This window comes from Crocuta crocuta, unplaced genomic scaffold (genome assembly GCF_008692635.1).
Source record: "Crocuta crocuta isolate KB4526 unplaced genomic scaffold, BGI_CrCroc_1.0 scaffold30, whole genome shotgun sequence".
NCBI classification, from domain to species: Eukaryota; Metazoa; Chordata; class Mammalia; order Carnivora; family Hyaenidae; genus Crocuta; species Crocuta crocuta.
The window spans coordinates 8135740-8151610 of NW_027528345.1; the positions used below are offsets into that span (position 1 = coordinate 8135740).

Here is a 15871-nt window from a genome sequence, read left to right on the forward strand (position 1 = left end):
TGAATAAAGCCAGAATACAAACATGGTAAGTCTGACTCCAAAGCCTTTTGTCTTAACCACTACATGAAATCTTCTCTGGGAGAAAATAGGTTAACATTAAAATTAATACAAATTCTAAAGTAAATTTTGGGATCCATACTTCTTCAGTCAGACCACGGTCTACAGAAGTGATGCAACATAAATATTCCAGGTTGGAATAGTTCAAATAGCTGCAGATTATGAATACAAGACAGTATATTCTGCTCTATTTTTTAGCTCTGAAATCATGGAACCATTAACCCTCTGAATCTCCTTTTCTTATGTTAAAAATCACCCACAGACAGATGAATGGATAGAGAAGATGTGGTGTACATATACAACAGATTATTCAGTCTTAAAAAAAAAAAGAATGAATTCTTGCCATTTGCAACAACATGGATGGAGCTAGAGAGTATAATGTTAAGCAAAGTCAGTCAGAGAAGACATACAATCCCACTCTTATCTGAAACTTAAGAAACTAAATGAACAAAGGAAAATGAGAGACACAAACCAAGAAACAGACTTTTAACTACAGAGAACAAACTGACAGTTACCAGAGGAACAGTGGATGGAGGGATGGGGGTAATAGGGGATGGGAATTAAGCAGGGCACTTGTGATGAGCACTGGGTGATGGATGGATGGAAGTGCTGAATCACTCACTATGTTATATGCCTGAAACTAACACGACACTAGACTATGTTATACAGTATGTTAATTATACTGGAATTAAAATTAAAAACTTAAAAAAAAAAAGGCAATCACACTACCTGCCCTGACCATTTTGTAAGTTTTTTCTATGGCTCACACAATAAAATAAGTAAAAGAACATTTTTGCCTTTGGAATGCTTTTCTGTACATCAAAATCAACTTCTTAATGACCTGAGAAAAATTAAAGTCATTCGAACTCAATACTTGTAGCTTATGTATAAACTATACACAAAAGGCTCAATTTCATTGCCTTTTCACAGACCAAAATACACTACAATTAACAATGCGCAACACTAACAAGCTCTATCCTAAGTGTATTGTAAACTATGGAGGCTACACAAATTGTGACCATTTTAATAATTCATACCATGAACTGGGAAACTATCTTTGTAAACACAGTATGATTATTACCCAAGCAGTTTTAAGCCTATGTACAATGTAACAAAAATAACCAACAGTATCAAAGTCCTAAATTTGACTGTCTTACTGATGCAGGTAACAGCTACAGGATGGTGACCTAACATTTTAACAACCTGACGGCCTCTAAAATGAACTTGGTTTTAACACTTAGAGTATGCCCCCAATTTGCTAGGGTACTATTTTAAATGTTTACTAAAGTTGATTTGCATGGTAAAACTGAATCAAACTGTATAAACATCATCTGAGCGCTTACCTACATGCAAAGGACTGTGCGGAGCACTATGCAAATCAAGGACGAGTGGAGTCCCAGTCCTGCTTCCGGAAGCTGTTACAGATACCACACGTACACTCAACACACAAGCAAGCTACATGCTAAGTACTACTTTAAACATTCTTAGTTTTGAAAATTTTTACACTTTAGAAGATTATCTGCCTTTAGATGACATAATAATGTGGATATCAGGAGGGGGAAGAAAAACTGCAGCATTAAAATTGAAGGATGCTGTGACTCTTCAATTAACCTGTTCCAAGAGTCTAGTTAACAGTCTCCTTTCAACATAAATACTAAAATTACACACCTTGCAATTAAATAATTTTATATTACTGAATTCACATGATATTAAAACTATAGAAACTGTTTATCTACTTAACAACCTCTTTACCAATATAACTTTATTCATACGCTAATGAAGCAACCTTGTCATGTGGCTACAAAAACATGAAAATATAAAAATAATGTTATAATTATGGGGTACTGAAGAATGTAGATTTAAAATTTTAAATGACATAAACTATTGATCTTCACAAGTATACATCATTATATTTTTATTTCTGGAAAATGACTTATAAATAGTTCACTTGAGGACATTTCTCATTACTTAAGTCACAGTTCACTGTATAATTAACTTACTATAGATAATAAAGGTCTATAGATAGTCCTTTCCTGTATGATTTCATTTTCTTAAAAAGCAAAATACTTTATTTTCAGTAAAAAAATTTACATATGAAACTCAATGACAATAATTTCAGTACATAATGGAAATCAACCACCGTATCTTTTCTTAAGTTCTTCAACAGACTTATCCTTCAATCCTGATTTGTCTATGTGATTGAACAACACATGTACAACTGAAAAAAAGGAAAAAAAAATCATTTTAATCTCTATTTTTTTAATAACTAAGTGAAACCAAAACTAAAGAGAATAATCTGTTTGTCAAATAAAACTTTTTATATTTTAAAGCAATAATCATTAAATAATTCGGATATTTAAAAAGCTTATCTGAAAAAACACAGGAATCTAATGACATTTCTTACCAGAATATTCTGTAAAAAATTTCTGCTCCTTTCTCAATAATGTTAATCTTGCAGATTAAACTTAACTCATTCTGTACCACCTTAAACATTTTTGACTGTGTAACAAGTGTACTTTTAGTTACTTAACATTCCAATTAACTGTTTTTCAAACTGAAACCATTTTATTTTAAAAGAAAATTCTGTACCACTACTGTAACTTAAAACTTCTTAATAATATCACAAAATCATGTTAGGGATACATTTTTATAGTATCTAATAAAATATATAACCCTTAAAAGTTAAAGCAGGGCGACTGGGTGGCTCAGTCTGTTAAGCATCTAACTCTTGATCTCAGCTCAGGCCATGATCTCCTGGTTTGTGGGTTCTAGCCCCAAGTCAGGCTCTGTGCTGGCACTGCGGAGCCTGCTTAGGATTCTTTCTCTTCCTCTTTCTCTCTGCCCTTCCCCTGCTTATGTGCTCTCTCACTCTCAGAATAAAAAAGCAAACTTAAAAAAAAGTTAAAACAAAATTTTTCTATAAATCATATAAAATCACCTTTTAGACCACTGAATTGTCCACACTCAACACTTTGGAAAACTCTGTTATAGTTCATACATTTCTCAACATTAAAACTAGCTACTGGTTGTTGATGATACAAAAGATAACAACAGCTCAATATTAATTAAATGCTTAGTTACATGCCAGGAGCTCCAGGTGCTCCCCCTGTTGAACTTGGCTGACAATGCTGACCCAACCAACACAGTACCGTTGGTAGGCCAGTCTAGAGAACCAACTCACATTCTTTGAGTACACTTGAACTTCCCACATTACAGTAGCAAGAAATTCCTTCATTCAGTGCATTTATACTGACAGTATAAGCATGGTTCTATGCCCTGAGGCCTAAAGCACAAGGTACACAAAGATCCTGTTCTCAGGGAGCTTTCATTCTATCAGGGAGAGAAAAATAATACACAAATACAGGAAATATTTTCAGCTAGTTACATATTATGAAGAAAAATGAAGCAGGGTAAGAAGCCAGAGGGTGATTGGGGGGGGCGGGGGGAGGGGAACAGTTATTCTGAGTAGGTCTGTTAAGGAAAGGTGCCTCGGAGGTGGCAACTCTCAGGTGACAACTGAATGAAGCAAAGAAGCAGGCAAAGGGAAGACATTCTAGGTGAGGGTGTGGCCAAATGCAAATTGCCGAAGGCTAAAATAAGTTCACCAGCTTGATATATCAAAAGACATAAAGTCAGTGTAGTAGAGCAGGAAAAAAAAATAGAAGAGATTAGAATAGTAATCAAGAGAAGCCAATATTTGTCAAGGAATTCCAGGGGCTATTTTTGACTTCAGATAAAAAAGAAATGTCTTTTACTCTAAACCCTATATAAAAAGATCATGTAAAATTACAGGTCCACTTCTCTAAGTACAACATAAAGAGTATTTTTCTTAGTTAAGTCAACTCAATGTTGCTACAAGAAATAAACAAGAAAAGGAGCCCCAAGTATGTTTAGTCCAGGAGGTATATGAAAATGGTACAGAGTTTTTGCTATTTTTAAAACTAAACTGGTACCCTTGTATTCTAATACCTTTTCTTTTTTCCTAAAACTAAAGCCCAAAACTCTAAGTAATTGAAGTTCCCTCATAATCTGATTTTAGTTAGGTTTCCCTACGCTGACACCTCACAGGAAAGACCAAGACACAGAAACAAGTAAGGCACACAATTCTGCAGGCTCATCACCTGCCAATCTCCTCCCCCCGCCACCCACCCCACTGACCCTACAGTCCAGCTGCACTGTACTGCTTTCAGTTTCTGAATTCAGTTTGCTCTCTCCTGCCTCAGAACTTCTGCAGACATTGCTCCCTTGGTCGAAAACTCCTCCCCACCCACTTCGTTCATCCACTCCTGCACCTGTGTGTGAACTCAGCTGAAATCAAACACGGGAAGATCCTGCCCAGAGCAGGAGTCCCACCTCCGTTGCGCTCGTGCCCAGCTACCAGCCCCTGTGGCGGGGCCCTGTACATGGTGCACAACAGCAGGCTCCCAACCATTCCGCTCGGATGCACTTTCCAGAAGGGTCCACACTCTAGAGCCTAAGTTTGAATCCTGGGTCTGGCTTCCTACCTAGGCGACCTTGGTCAAGTTCCTTACCTCTCTATGCATCAGTTTCCACCTTTGTAAAAGGGAACTGGTAATCACACCTACAGCTCAGAATAATGCTGTGGTCAGGATTAAAAGATTTTATTTCACCTAACTGTAATTCTATTTAACTGTTAATTTAAATTTAATTATATGTGCCTTGTACTAGTAAATATTCAATAAAATGTTCCCTATCGTTTGTTGAATAAAGGAACAGGTCAGAATAAAGAGATGTGGAAAAGCTTTCTTCACAGAACTTACTTTTTTTCTCAGGTTCTGACATAAACATCACTGCCATATCAAACCTTTTTAGTTCAGAAAGTCTTTGTAAGATTTCAAAGATGAGTGATGGGTCTTCTTTCCTGAAATAATCCAAATATAGAAAAATGATTAATTAAAAGTAGCTCATTTAATTCTGTTTTTTTCTAACACAATATGTCTAATTATATATAAATAAGATCTTCATTTATCTTTTTTCCCTGGATACAGTCTATATTTTAAGTGGCCAAATGAAGAGATTTTTCGTCAATTGAAGAAATCATAAAACTCTTAAGTGTGAAGTGTAGCACAGACTTTTTAATTTCCTATCACATCTGTCCATTTTACACCTTCCTTTCTTTAAAAAAATTTATTTAAAGTCCTTTTTCCTCCTACCTAGTCATTTCTCTTTTCATTGCTTGCACTTGTCATCTCTTTACAACTTCTGCATGGTGAAATTTACTCGAAAGCTGATTTAGTTATACAGAAGGTAGTAAGAGGACGAAGAGAATGACTTTCCCAAATCACTAGAAATAGCATAACATTACAATATGCAGGTATAAAGAAAAAAATTCAACTTACTCAATGTAAAAGTCATGCAGAATTTTAATGATTTGGTTGAATACATCTGGATCTAGATTTTTCTGAAACAACTTAGGATACATGGATGGTTCAATTTGCTTGGAAAAGATACAAAGAGTTAGAAAATTACATTATAGCAACATTCACATATCACAAATTATGTATATAACTGGTTAGGTGAATATGGTGAAGAATAACTATTATGCATTCATCCTTACTGAGTAATACTGGGGTCACGCTGAAATGTAACTGTGACAGAAGAACGAAAGTTACAGAAACTGTAAGATAATCGCTCTGTCCAAGGCAGGGAAAAGTCTCATGAACAGAGAGATGCAGATGTACATCCCCGTAGGACAGACAGGAAACTTGAGAGTGCTCTCAAGAAGCAATAAAAATAACCAGTTTAAAAAACAGAAGTACATGAGATAATGTATTTAGAAGTAACTGTATACTAGAAAATTGCAAGGGATTATTATTGTAATAACGCTTGAAAAAGACAATGCTAAAATCCATTATTTGGCAAATATCATAAGATTTGCTCTTTTTCTGGGAGCAAATAAGAGCTCATTTTCAGGAGAATGAGTGCCTAAATATGCGAGCAGTGCTTGGGGCACATGGAAGGCACTCAATGTATTTTAACTTCTTAAAAAAGTTAAAGAAGAATGAAGAATTAAGTTTAAGTTATGGTTTTTAAAATTAGATTAAGTTATTCTAGACCACAGAATTTAACACAGAACCTACTTCCAAAGGCTTCCTGGTTGTAAATATTTAAACGGTCTGGCCGGGGTAAGATATGCATTCGGCAAAGGTTTTACAATCCTATTATACAAACAGCAAGTACGGTCCTCTTATTATATAGTGACAAAAGAGGCTCTCTGACCTTTTACCTAACTAGAATGCTAGCTTCCTCTTTCTTACCTTCACATACCGATACAGCATATCTGGGGAATTTTTCAGTTGTCTGAAATCAGATTCAAGCTGGAACGAGTTTGCAGGAACAGGAGGAAGCACAGTAGTGATAAACTGAGGTGCTTTGTCTATCTGTAGAGAAATCTTCTCACTGAAAGATGGGCATACATCCTGCTTCAGGCTGACTTGAGGTCTGAAATATTTCAGAGGCATCAAACAATTAAAAAAGAACCATAAATAGTCAAAGCTTATGTAAGGAGACATCAACAGAGACTTTTTTCATTTCTGACTTTACTAATACAGTACTGTAACTATATTCTGCACATAGCAAATTCTTTCAGCTGTCAATGTATCTGTATTTTTGGCAAGAGAGATTATGCTTTTGCAAATTTTCACATGCTGGTTATATAACAGCCATTTTCATCTGTTGAGCTGATTTAGCCTGGTCACCTTTTAAAGCGCACCATTTCTATATACTACGTTACTACATCACATCACACAACTCACAACTCAGCCTTTCCGAAATCTGAATTAGCACAGTGTCAAGAAAGACATTCCAAGATACCAAGAAATGCTTCCTCCTTTAAAAAAAAATCTGCCTATTTAGTGTTTTCCTCAAATCACTAATCACTATCACTTTAAAAACCACTAAAATTCAACACTAAAAAAAAACTTTTAATAGGATTGCTGAGTGGCAAATACAAGAATGTATGAATAAAGCTTCAACATCCCCTAAGAAACCTAATTAATCTATATTTTTTATATTCTTACCATTAAGCATACACATGACTATTTTAAAATTCCAAACATAACTTAAGGAACCCATAAATAATCTTACATATTAATGACTAGAATAATGATGATTAAATTTTACATTTTATGAAGCTTCCTTTTAAAAAATTAAAGATTTTTTTCTGAATTAAAAAGTGAAATGTATACAATGAAGTTCTAGAACAAAAAGGTACAAAATCAATTTGCTCAAGATACTTTCTTTCTCTAAATTCCCTGCTATGGTGTAGGACTAGTGATCACACCTTAAGCAAAACCTCTCTTACAGTTAAGTACAAATGAAAAACTAGAATGTGAAGTTGGGCAGTTCAAAGAATTATGGTGATGAGTACAAACCAGATGTCTCCTTAGTAGTATCAATTTTCTAGTGAATTATTACCATTCTAGATCAGCATAATGTAAGAGTATTTCTTCTACTCACGGCCGGGCTGAAGTATCACTGATTTCTTCTATTTTCAGTACTTTTGCTTTTGGAATATCACTTGTGGGCAAAAGGTCATCTTGGGTTGAATTCTTCTTACTTGCAGCGCCTGCACTTGCTATCCCGTTTGCCAGAGTAATGTTATTAGCAGCAGTATCTGGTACATCAATAGTCTGTATCAAATTACCGGTTTCTTCAATAATAACCTTCTTGAGTGGTTTCTAAAACAATTAAAATCAATTCTTTAAATCAACATATTAGGGTTTTCTATTTTAGGATCACAAATTAAAAACTGCAGTGTTATCTGCTACATATTTTGAGAATGTACTTGGGTTTTAATTTTCCAGACTAACAGCTGTAAGTAAATTCAACTTGATGGTTAGACAGAAAGGAGCATACTCTGAGAATAAAGATTAAAAATATGCACAGCACCGACCATACAGAAGTATGAATGGGAGAAAGAAGAGATGCTCGTATATATAATTACAAGACAATGGGATGCATGCTATAAAAGGTGAAAGCACAAAATGGTAAGAGAACACAGAGGAAGGAAGATAAACACTGGCATCAGGGGAACCTTCACAGAAAAAGGACATGTGAATGGCAATGTGCAAGGGCACTGCATGGTCAGTGGAAACATGAGAAGTCCAATGGGGCTGGTGCAAGGGGAGGAATGGTGTGGACAAAGCCTGAAAGGCTCCTTAAAGACAGTTTATAAAGGAATTATGCACCCTGTCAAGGACTTTGGACTTTATCCTACAGACAACAAAGCCAAGAAAAATGATAGCCAAACCTACAGAGAAGACAAGCAGAACAAGGTCAGGCAATTAACTAGTATTCTGTATGAAACAGACTATCATTAAAATCTAAGTAGCCTTTCTAATATGTAGCAGCTGGATAAAACCAGCAAAGGATTAAAGATCTGCCATGTATATTCATGAAGTTGGTAAGACTTGACCACAATGTTTTAATAAAATAGGGTTCACTCTTTTTTCATTGTGTCAAACATTCAAATTTCTTAAGTTTACATATAATACTTTTGTAATTTTTAATAAAAAACTTTTCTTCAACATAACCTAAGTGTTCATTCCAATTGTATGGTTGAATTTTAAATTAAAAAGTTGTAAATATAAAAACTTTTTCTGACATATATACTGAACTCAATGATATATAAACTCAATGTTAAATCCAGACATTCTATTAAGACAGCTAAGACCTAACAGTTAACAACCAAATGTTACTGGATGAATGAACATAAATTTTAAAAGCTATTAGCAAATTTGTTAACAGAATCACAGTAGCAGTTCTATTTAAAGTGCAATCATGTTAAGCTAAGGCCTTTGCTTTGCTTATCAATAGCAACAGTCTTTTATGAAGATATTAACCAAGAATATCATGTGTATGTGTTAGTGCTGCAAAATAAACTGTAATTTCTGAGAGGCAATAATCACTGAACTGTATCAATACAGTTCCATTTAAAACTAAATCCTACAACAGATGTGTCAACATGATCCCAACTTTAAAATTTCCTAATCGGTGGTCTCTATTAAGCGTAGACAGCTCCCAATGGGAGCGGCTGCGGGCTACTGATGGTTAGGGGACGGGTGGGGGGTGACAGGGGGTGACACTACACTGGTTAACAGGGGTAAAACACAGAAGATACCACTACAGAAAGATGTAAGAAAATATGGAAGGTTCAATTAACCACTTTTTAAAAATTAAATTTAGATGCATGACATTTTACTTAGCTCTATATTAATATGGCCATTTCAAGAAAAGAGAAAAATAAAAATAAACAGAAAGGGAGAAAGAAATGGGGAAGGACCAGGAAGAAAGGTAAAAATTCGCTATAGGAAAACAGAAACGTGAAAATAAAACAAAGTATTTCAGCAGAGGCTACGAGAACAAGAGGCCCTTCATTTATTAGCACCCATCAGGGACCCCCTGCCCGCCTACACTCTCTCCAGAGATTTGCCAAACGTACTCCCAGGCTGTCAGCCCTTGAAACACAGACCTCCCTGGCCTAGGCTCTCACTCGACTGAAGTCATCCTAGGACTCTGTCCATGTCCTGGGCCTTCCTCTTTTTCCTGCCCACTTTCCCCAGTGGTCAGGTTGTCTCACAAATATGAGACTGAAAAGGAAATTAATGTTCACTTCACCTAATACTGCTTTCGCATTAATGGATATTATTTCCTTTGATATAAACTAACCTGTGAGTTATTCTCAAGGAGAAAAAGGAAGGCTCACACAGGGATTTGGTAACTTGCCCAAGAGTTCGAAGTTTATAAAGTGGGGCTCAAAGCAACTCTTAAAAACATTACACCAAACTCCATCTTTTATTTTTTACATAACACCCACTTTTTTATTATAGAGACCTATTATAAAAATAAACAGCAATTTTTCCCTTCCCCACTAGGATACTGATTTCATTTGGGATCATTTACAGAATGGTTTGCCTCAGATTTTTCATTTCACAGAGGTGTTCTGTTTGTTTTGAGATCTTGCCACAAAAGATTTAAATACATGTTGCATTTTCAAACTATTAAATTGACTTTTAAACTGAGGGAGAAGAGAACCTAGCAAATTTATAAAAGCTCCTTAGGGTACACTGGCCATGGGACATCACATACACAGATATTTGGTTTAATACCTGGCAATGTTTTTATAATTACAGACAACAAAGTCTGACAAAGTCTCTTTAAGACTTGTGAATTAATTTTTGTGAAAACATCTTATGTTTAAACATGAAAAAGTTTAAACCACTTTTAATGAAAACATTGATCTCCTTTACTGAAAAGAACAGAATAGTAGCACGTTAACATAATGTATCAAAATACATAATGTATCAAAATTAATACGATGTATAAAAGCTACTAGGTTTATGCCTGGCATATGAACAAGTGTGGTCACAGAATAAAGTCCCAGTAAGAACACTAGGGGGCAACTGCCTGGCTGTCTCAGTCAGTAGAGCATGCAACTCTCGATGTCAGACTCCAGAGTTCAAGCTCCACATTAGGTGTGGAACTTTATCAAAAATAACAACAACCCTGGAAAAGCATTAAACTAAGAAATTCTGCTACTAACCTGAAATATGAACTTGAAAAAACAAACTTTCTTGGCCTTTCTTCCTTTGTAAAAGGAAGACAAAGTATCTGTTTTGACTTCTTTATAAAATTGTTTCTCTCAAAGCATCTGCCATGCATAACAGTTACTTTCAGGAAGAGGATCATGAGCAGTAAGGGGCACATGGGGCTGTCTTTTCAATTTTTGACGTAGGTGACTTCATGGGTGTTCATTTTATAATTATTTTTTAATCTTACTTTGTGTACTCTTCTGTATATGTGAATGGTAGAAATTACCAGACTCATATCATATAGATAGATAGATCATGTGTCTGTGTGTATATATGCATGTGTGTACATATATATATACACACATATATATTGCCCTAAATGAATAACTTTAAAGATCGAGCACAAAACCAATTGCTAAATTCATGCCAGCTATTCTAATACTGCAGGGGAAAAACTGGCTTCATTGACTTAATGAAAAATACAACAATATACCAAAAACAATGTGCAATGGTATATTTTTAATATATAATATAAATGTTTTAAATATATTTTACACCATTTTATAATGGAATATTTATAATTTGCATATACTACAGTTTTGCCTTAGGTGCTGATTTTTTTTAAAGGTGTAGATCTGGTGCTGAGGGCTTTGCAGTGTTAGGGTAATAAACCTGACTGAGCACACTGTAACAATCCTCAGGTTTCTCAGGACATACATGTGATGGGCTGTGTCATTTCCCCACAGAGAGCTGGGATGCAGGAGTCTCTCACAGAGAAAGAATGAGGCTGTTTACAGCTAGGCGGACATACCACTTCTGCAAACGTGCACTGTACAAAGACCATGTGCTGGATTCTTCAAGCCATGAGGCACACCTCTAACTTTATTTCCAGCTGTGGCCTCAAGCTGTCCACAGTTGTTTGATGAGTTATAAGAACACCTGAACCAGGACCCTGTTGGTGTCTTCACTAAGGATAAAGGACAGGTCTCCTCCTTATCCTTGGGGGTCACCAAGGAGCATGTGAGAAACTCTGCTTCCGATCAGGGACCTGAGAGTAGAGAGTTTAAGATGGTGGAAGAGTAAGTGGAGGTTTTGTTTTAATTCTGCACAATCTATCCAAATTACAATAGCCCTCCATTCCTCCTAGGGCCTTTATCAGCTCTGGAAGCTGGGGCTGCTCCCGTGAGGAACAGCAGCTCTGTCTCTACCAAGGATATAGAGGACAAGACAAATGCTGCGGCCAATTTCAGTTGTAACTCTCCTGGGAAACCTTCATCTTTTGGGGCAGCACTCTCTCCTGGCCTTACTCTGTTTTGTGTGTCACGTGATTATGTCTCCTGTGTTATTTTCAAAGTGTAAACTCTTAGCCCAGGAGCCTACAGGCTTCTCTATTTTCAGCTTGCCATCTTGGTTGTGCCTCCAGAAGCCAGAAGCACTTGAAGGCTGAGGACCTTGGGGCTTTGTGTATTTCCGGGAATAACACGAGGAGGATGACACCGAACTCCACACTGAAGCTCCTAGCCTGACTGAAGAACTCCTCCAAGTGCGATCTATTCCTGTCATTTCCTCCTTTCCTGTTTCCAGTCAATTCACCTGTTCAGAATGTCTGCAGTAATCCTCACAACTGGAAAATGTGAAACCCCATCCCTCCAACTTTATATTGTGTGCTTTGTGCAATTCTGAGTGGTCTTAGGTAAATTTCCTTAACTCATCACTGCTCCTTCTCTGGTGGCACAGGCACTATATGGAATCCCTCTGGTTGTACCCTGGGTAAAAATATGCTGGACTGTCAGAAGTCACATATTTGTGGTAGAAAACGTATACTGGAAATGACATTACAAAGGAAGAGAGGAGTTCATACTGCAGGGCCAGTCCCCCACAAAGTCCTTCAGTTGTGTTCATATGAGCAGGTGGTTGTGTCCATATGAGCAGGTGGTTGTGTCCTGAGTCACTGTTAGAACTCATACTGCCTCTCAAGATACATCATGGGAGTTTCATACCAGAAATCAAAACACATCTGTGTTACTCCTATCATTTAGAAATTTTGTCTCCTTCTTCCATAGAACATAATCACTGTGTGTCTCACAGCATACCTGAAAATCAGAACTAATGAATTAACATAAACATAGCTGAGCTTAGCTGATATTTATGAGTCACATGTTCCTCTCAGGAAATCCTTCCTCAGTTCCCCTGCAAGACTCCAGGCACCCCTATCCACCTAGGGCCTGAGGCCATGGACAGAACTTCCAGAGAGAAGACCCCTTGGTCCGGGGGGGACAAGAGGGAGGTCAGGACTAACAGGCAGCACCTTTCCATGAGAATGACTATGATTCCATGTGCAGACAATGGGCTTTTGATTCCCATTCTTTCTCTTCTCAATATACTAATGACCACCATCTGTGGCCACAGAGGGGGATGGACGGATACAGGGTTACCTTGGACACAGATGCCTGCCTATCTGAAATATGCTACTTTATTAGTTTATAATTACTTGTGTTAATCCTCTAGGATGCAACCCCTTGCTATTCTACATTCGCAGACATGGGCAGTGACAGGTGGTGACAGTAGTTTAACTTCCTGGCATCCATTCCCCCAAGCTGTAGGTGACACCCCATGGGAAGGACAGAGTTTCTGACACTGATGCTGCTCTCTTGGAACCTGGTGGTTAAAAAGGTGACAGATGCTGACACTTGCTTTTTTGGGTTTCAGCTGCTGCTGGTATTGGTTCTTTTGTCTGTCATATCAACACAGCTTTCACTTCTGTTGTCTGCAGGTCAGTATGGATGCAAGAGAACTTCTCCCTTACCAGGACCATCCTGCACGTCCTACTCCATGCCCCCCACCCCCAAAACCATTCATGGGCTGTGAGCCACCTCCACCTCCCGCGTCTTGGTGGCCCCGGGGAGCACGCCTACCACCTCCACCTGCAGATGATTTGAACAGTAGGAGTTGACAGGTAAAGCACATTCACCTCATTTCTGTTGTTGTTGAGCTTAGGTGCTGATTTTAAATCAAACCCCAAACAAGATGCAAGGTTCTTATTAATAAAATCATAATCTCAAATAAGAATGGTACTAGCTGTTAAAAATATTGAATTATAAAATGTAGAACTACTTTAAATATCTTTAATATCGGAAAACATATAAAAATATTTAAATTTATAGTGCTAAATTAAGTCACTGAAAAAGTTATGCCAGAATTCTAAACAGGTGAATCTTCTCCAATTTTATTATGTCTGTAATCCTAAGAAGTATTTTTTAAAGATTCTAAAAATAGTACTAACAGCTTTCAACATTTCTTTTAAGAGTTTATTAATTCAACAGTTTGGTTCCAACTCTTAATAATACAACACTGGTATTTAAAAAGGAAAAAATGGAAAAAAAAAAAGTGCTTTTCACTTACAGTTGACCCAAGATGAGATGGATTATCAATAGGTTTTATCACATTTTGCCTTTGTGCAGAATCGAGAAAAACGTCATCCCAGTGTCCTTTGTCAATTAAGTCCTTGAAAATAAATTTGTAAGTATGACTATCGAAATATTCTCAAGTTAATTATGTTAACAGATAATGTGTTTCTGTTTCAGAAAATAAGGTCATATTTTGGTGAAAAGAACACATTACCTTTTTAATTTTGGAAAGTTCAGTTACTGCTTGCTTATTTCCAGGTTCCAGAAGTAAAACAGTTTCAAAATCTAAAGTGAATTTTTAAGAACTACAATAAATTAGTGAAAATACTTTATGGAGTTCAAGACATGATACATTTAGTTAATAACCCGTGTTTATCTCAAGAAGTTTTACTCAGGATGCCAGAAATAGGAGAGCTATAGTAAGAGCTAAACATTTACTAAGTGCTATTCTAATTACTTTCTGTGAATTCTCATGTAACCCTCATCACGACCCCACTTTACAGATGATACAACTGAGACCTAGAGGTCATCTAACTTATCAAAGCTCACACTATTAAAAAATGACAGGGTTACTCAGTAAATCTACAACAGAATCTAAGAGACCATATAATGGAATATTATTCTTCAGCCTTAAACCTTGAAAACATTATTATGCTAAGTGAAATAAGCCAGACAGAAAATGACAAACATTGCATGATTCCACTTATATGAGAGGTACGTAGAATAGTCAAATTCATAGATAGAAAGTAAAATAGAATAATGGTTACCAAGGGCTGGAGGAGGGGGAGGTGGGGTGGGAAGTTCTTTTTTAACGGGTAGATTTTCAGGATTAGATGGTGAGAAAGTTCTGAAGATGTCTGGCAGTGATGCATGCACTTAATGTTACTGAACTATACAATTAAAAAGGGTTAAGATGGTAAATTTTATGTGTATTTTACTACCATTTTTAAATACATGAGCTACAGCTAAACCCAAGCTTAGAAACTGTCAGATTCAAATACACATATGAGAAAAAAGGCTGAAAATCCAAGTACTGATGTCAAAATATTAGAAAAACAGCAAAATTAAACCTAAACAAAGCTGAAGGAAAGAAAGAGCAGAAATAAATGAAAAAGAAAACACAAGAAAACCAAGTTGGTTCTTTTAAAAAACTAACAGAATGAATACGTGAATTTGACAGATCCTGGAAAAATAAAATAACTAATACCAAGAATAAAAAGGAGCATCACTGCAGATCCCACACTATCCTCTAACCCTTAACAAATGATTCCCTTTCTTTTTCCTTCTGCCTCTTTCTTCTCAGTGATAATTCAAATTATTCATGAATTTTGATTGGCAATTAGCCAGATTAGACTGTATGCTACTAAAGTAAAAGATAATCAGGTCCAATATGGAAGCCGTATTCCTCCAAAATGCAAACTATGAATGACCTAGACTGTGAAAGAAAATTTACTTCTCTAAGTTCTGTATTCGTGAACCATGGAAACGCTACATGAATCTCTGCTTCTGTAACTTGGGAGTCTCATCAGGACAAGTGAGTGACAGTTGTTATAAAACAGTCGTACCTTGTTTGGCCTCATTTAACTTTCCCAAAAATGTTCTTGCCGTTCCTCTCCTGGCAAAAGCTTTAGAGTAAGAGCCATCTAACAAAATAGCTTGTGTGCAGTCTTTTTCAGCTTCCTCATATCTATTAATAAATATGACAAAATTACAATCGGAAAATGCAGCTTATAGAAAAACTTCACATAAACTGACTTTCTAATGTAAAGAGCAGGCATATTATTTCAATTAAAAACTCCCAAATCTGTCTTTGAAGGAAGATTATTTCTTTTTTATTCTTCATTCTCAACAAAA

General features: G+C 36.3%; 1 protein-coding gene across 2 annotated transcripts in view; it reads right to left on the reverse strand.

The window, feature by feature from the left end:
* Positions 1-1955: 1955 nt before the first annotated feature.
* RPAP3 (RNA polymerase II associated protein 3) overlaps positions 1956-15871 on the reverse strand; it is a 37260-nt gene continuing 23344 nt past the window's right edge. For both annotated transcript variants that reach the window (XM_077753257.1, XM_077753256.1), the window contains exons 10-17: positions 15583-15704; positions 14232-14302; positions 14013-14114; positions 7537-7757; positions 6336-6519; positions 5418-5515; positions 4839-4939; positions 1956-2275 (exon numbers count right to left, since the gene is read on the reverse strand). In XM_077753257.1, coding sequence (XP_077609383.1) covers positions 2190-2275; positions 4839-4939; positions 5418-5515; positions 6336-6519; positions 7537-7757; positions 14013-14114; positions 14232-14302; positions 15583-15704 — 985 coding nt within the window. In that variant the 3' untranslated portion in view covers positions 1956-2189. The remainder of the gene's footprint in view (positions 2276-4838; positions 4940-5417; positions 5516-6335; positions 6520-7536; positions 7758-14012; positions 14115-14231; positions 14303-15582; positions 15705-15871) is intronic.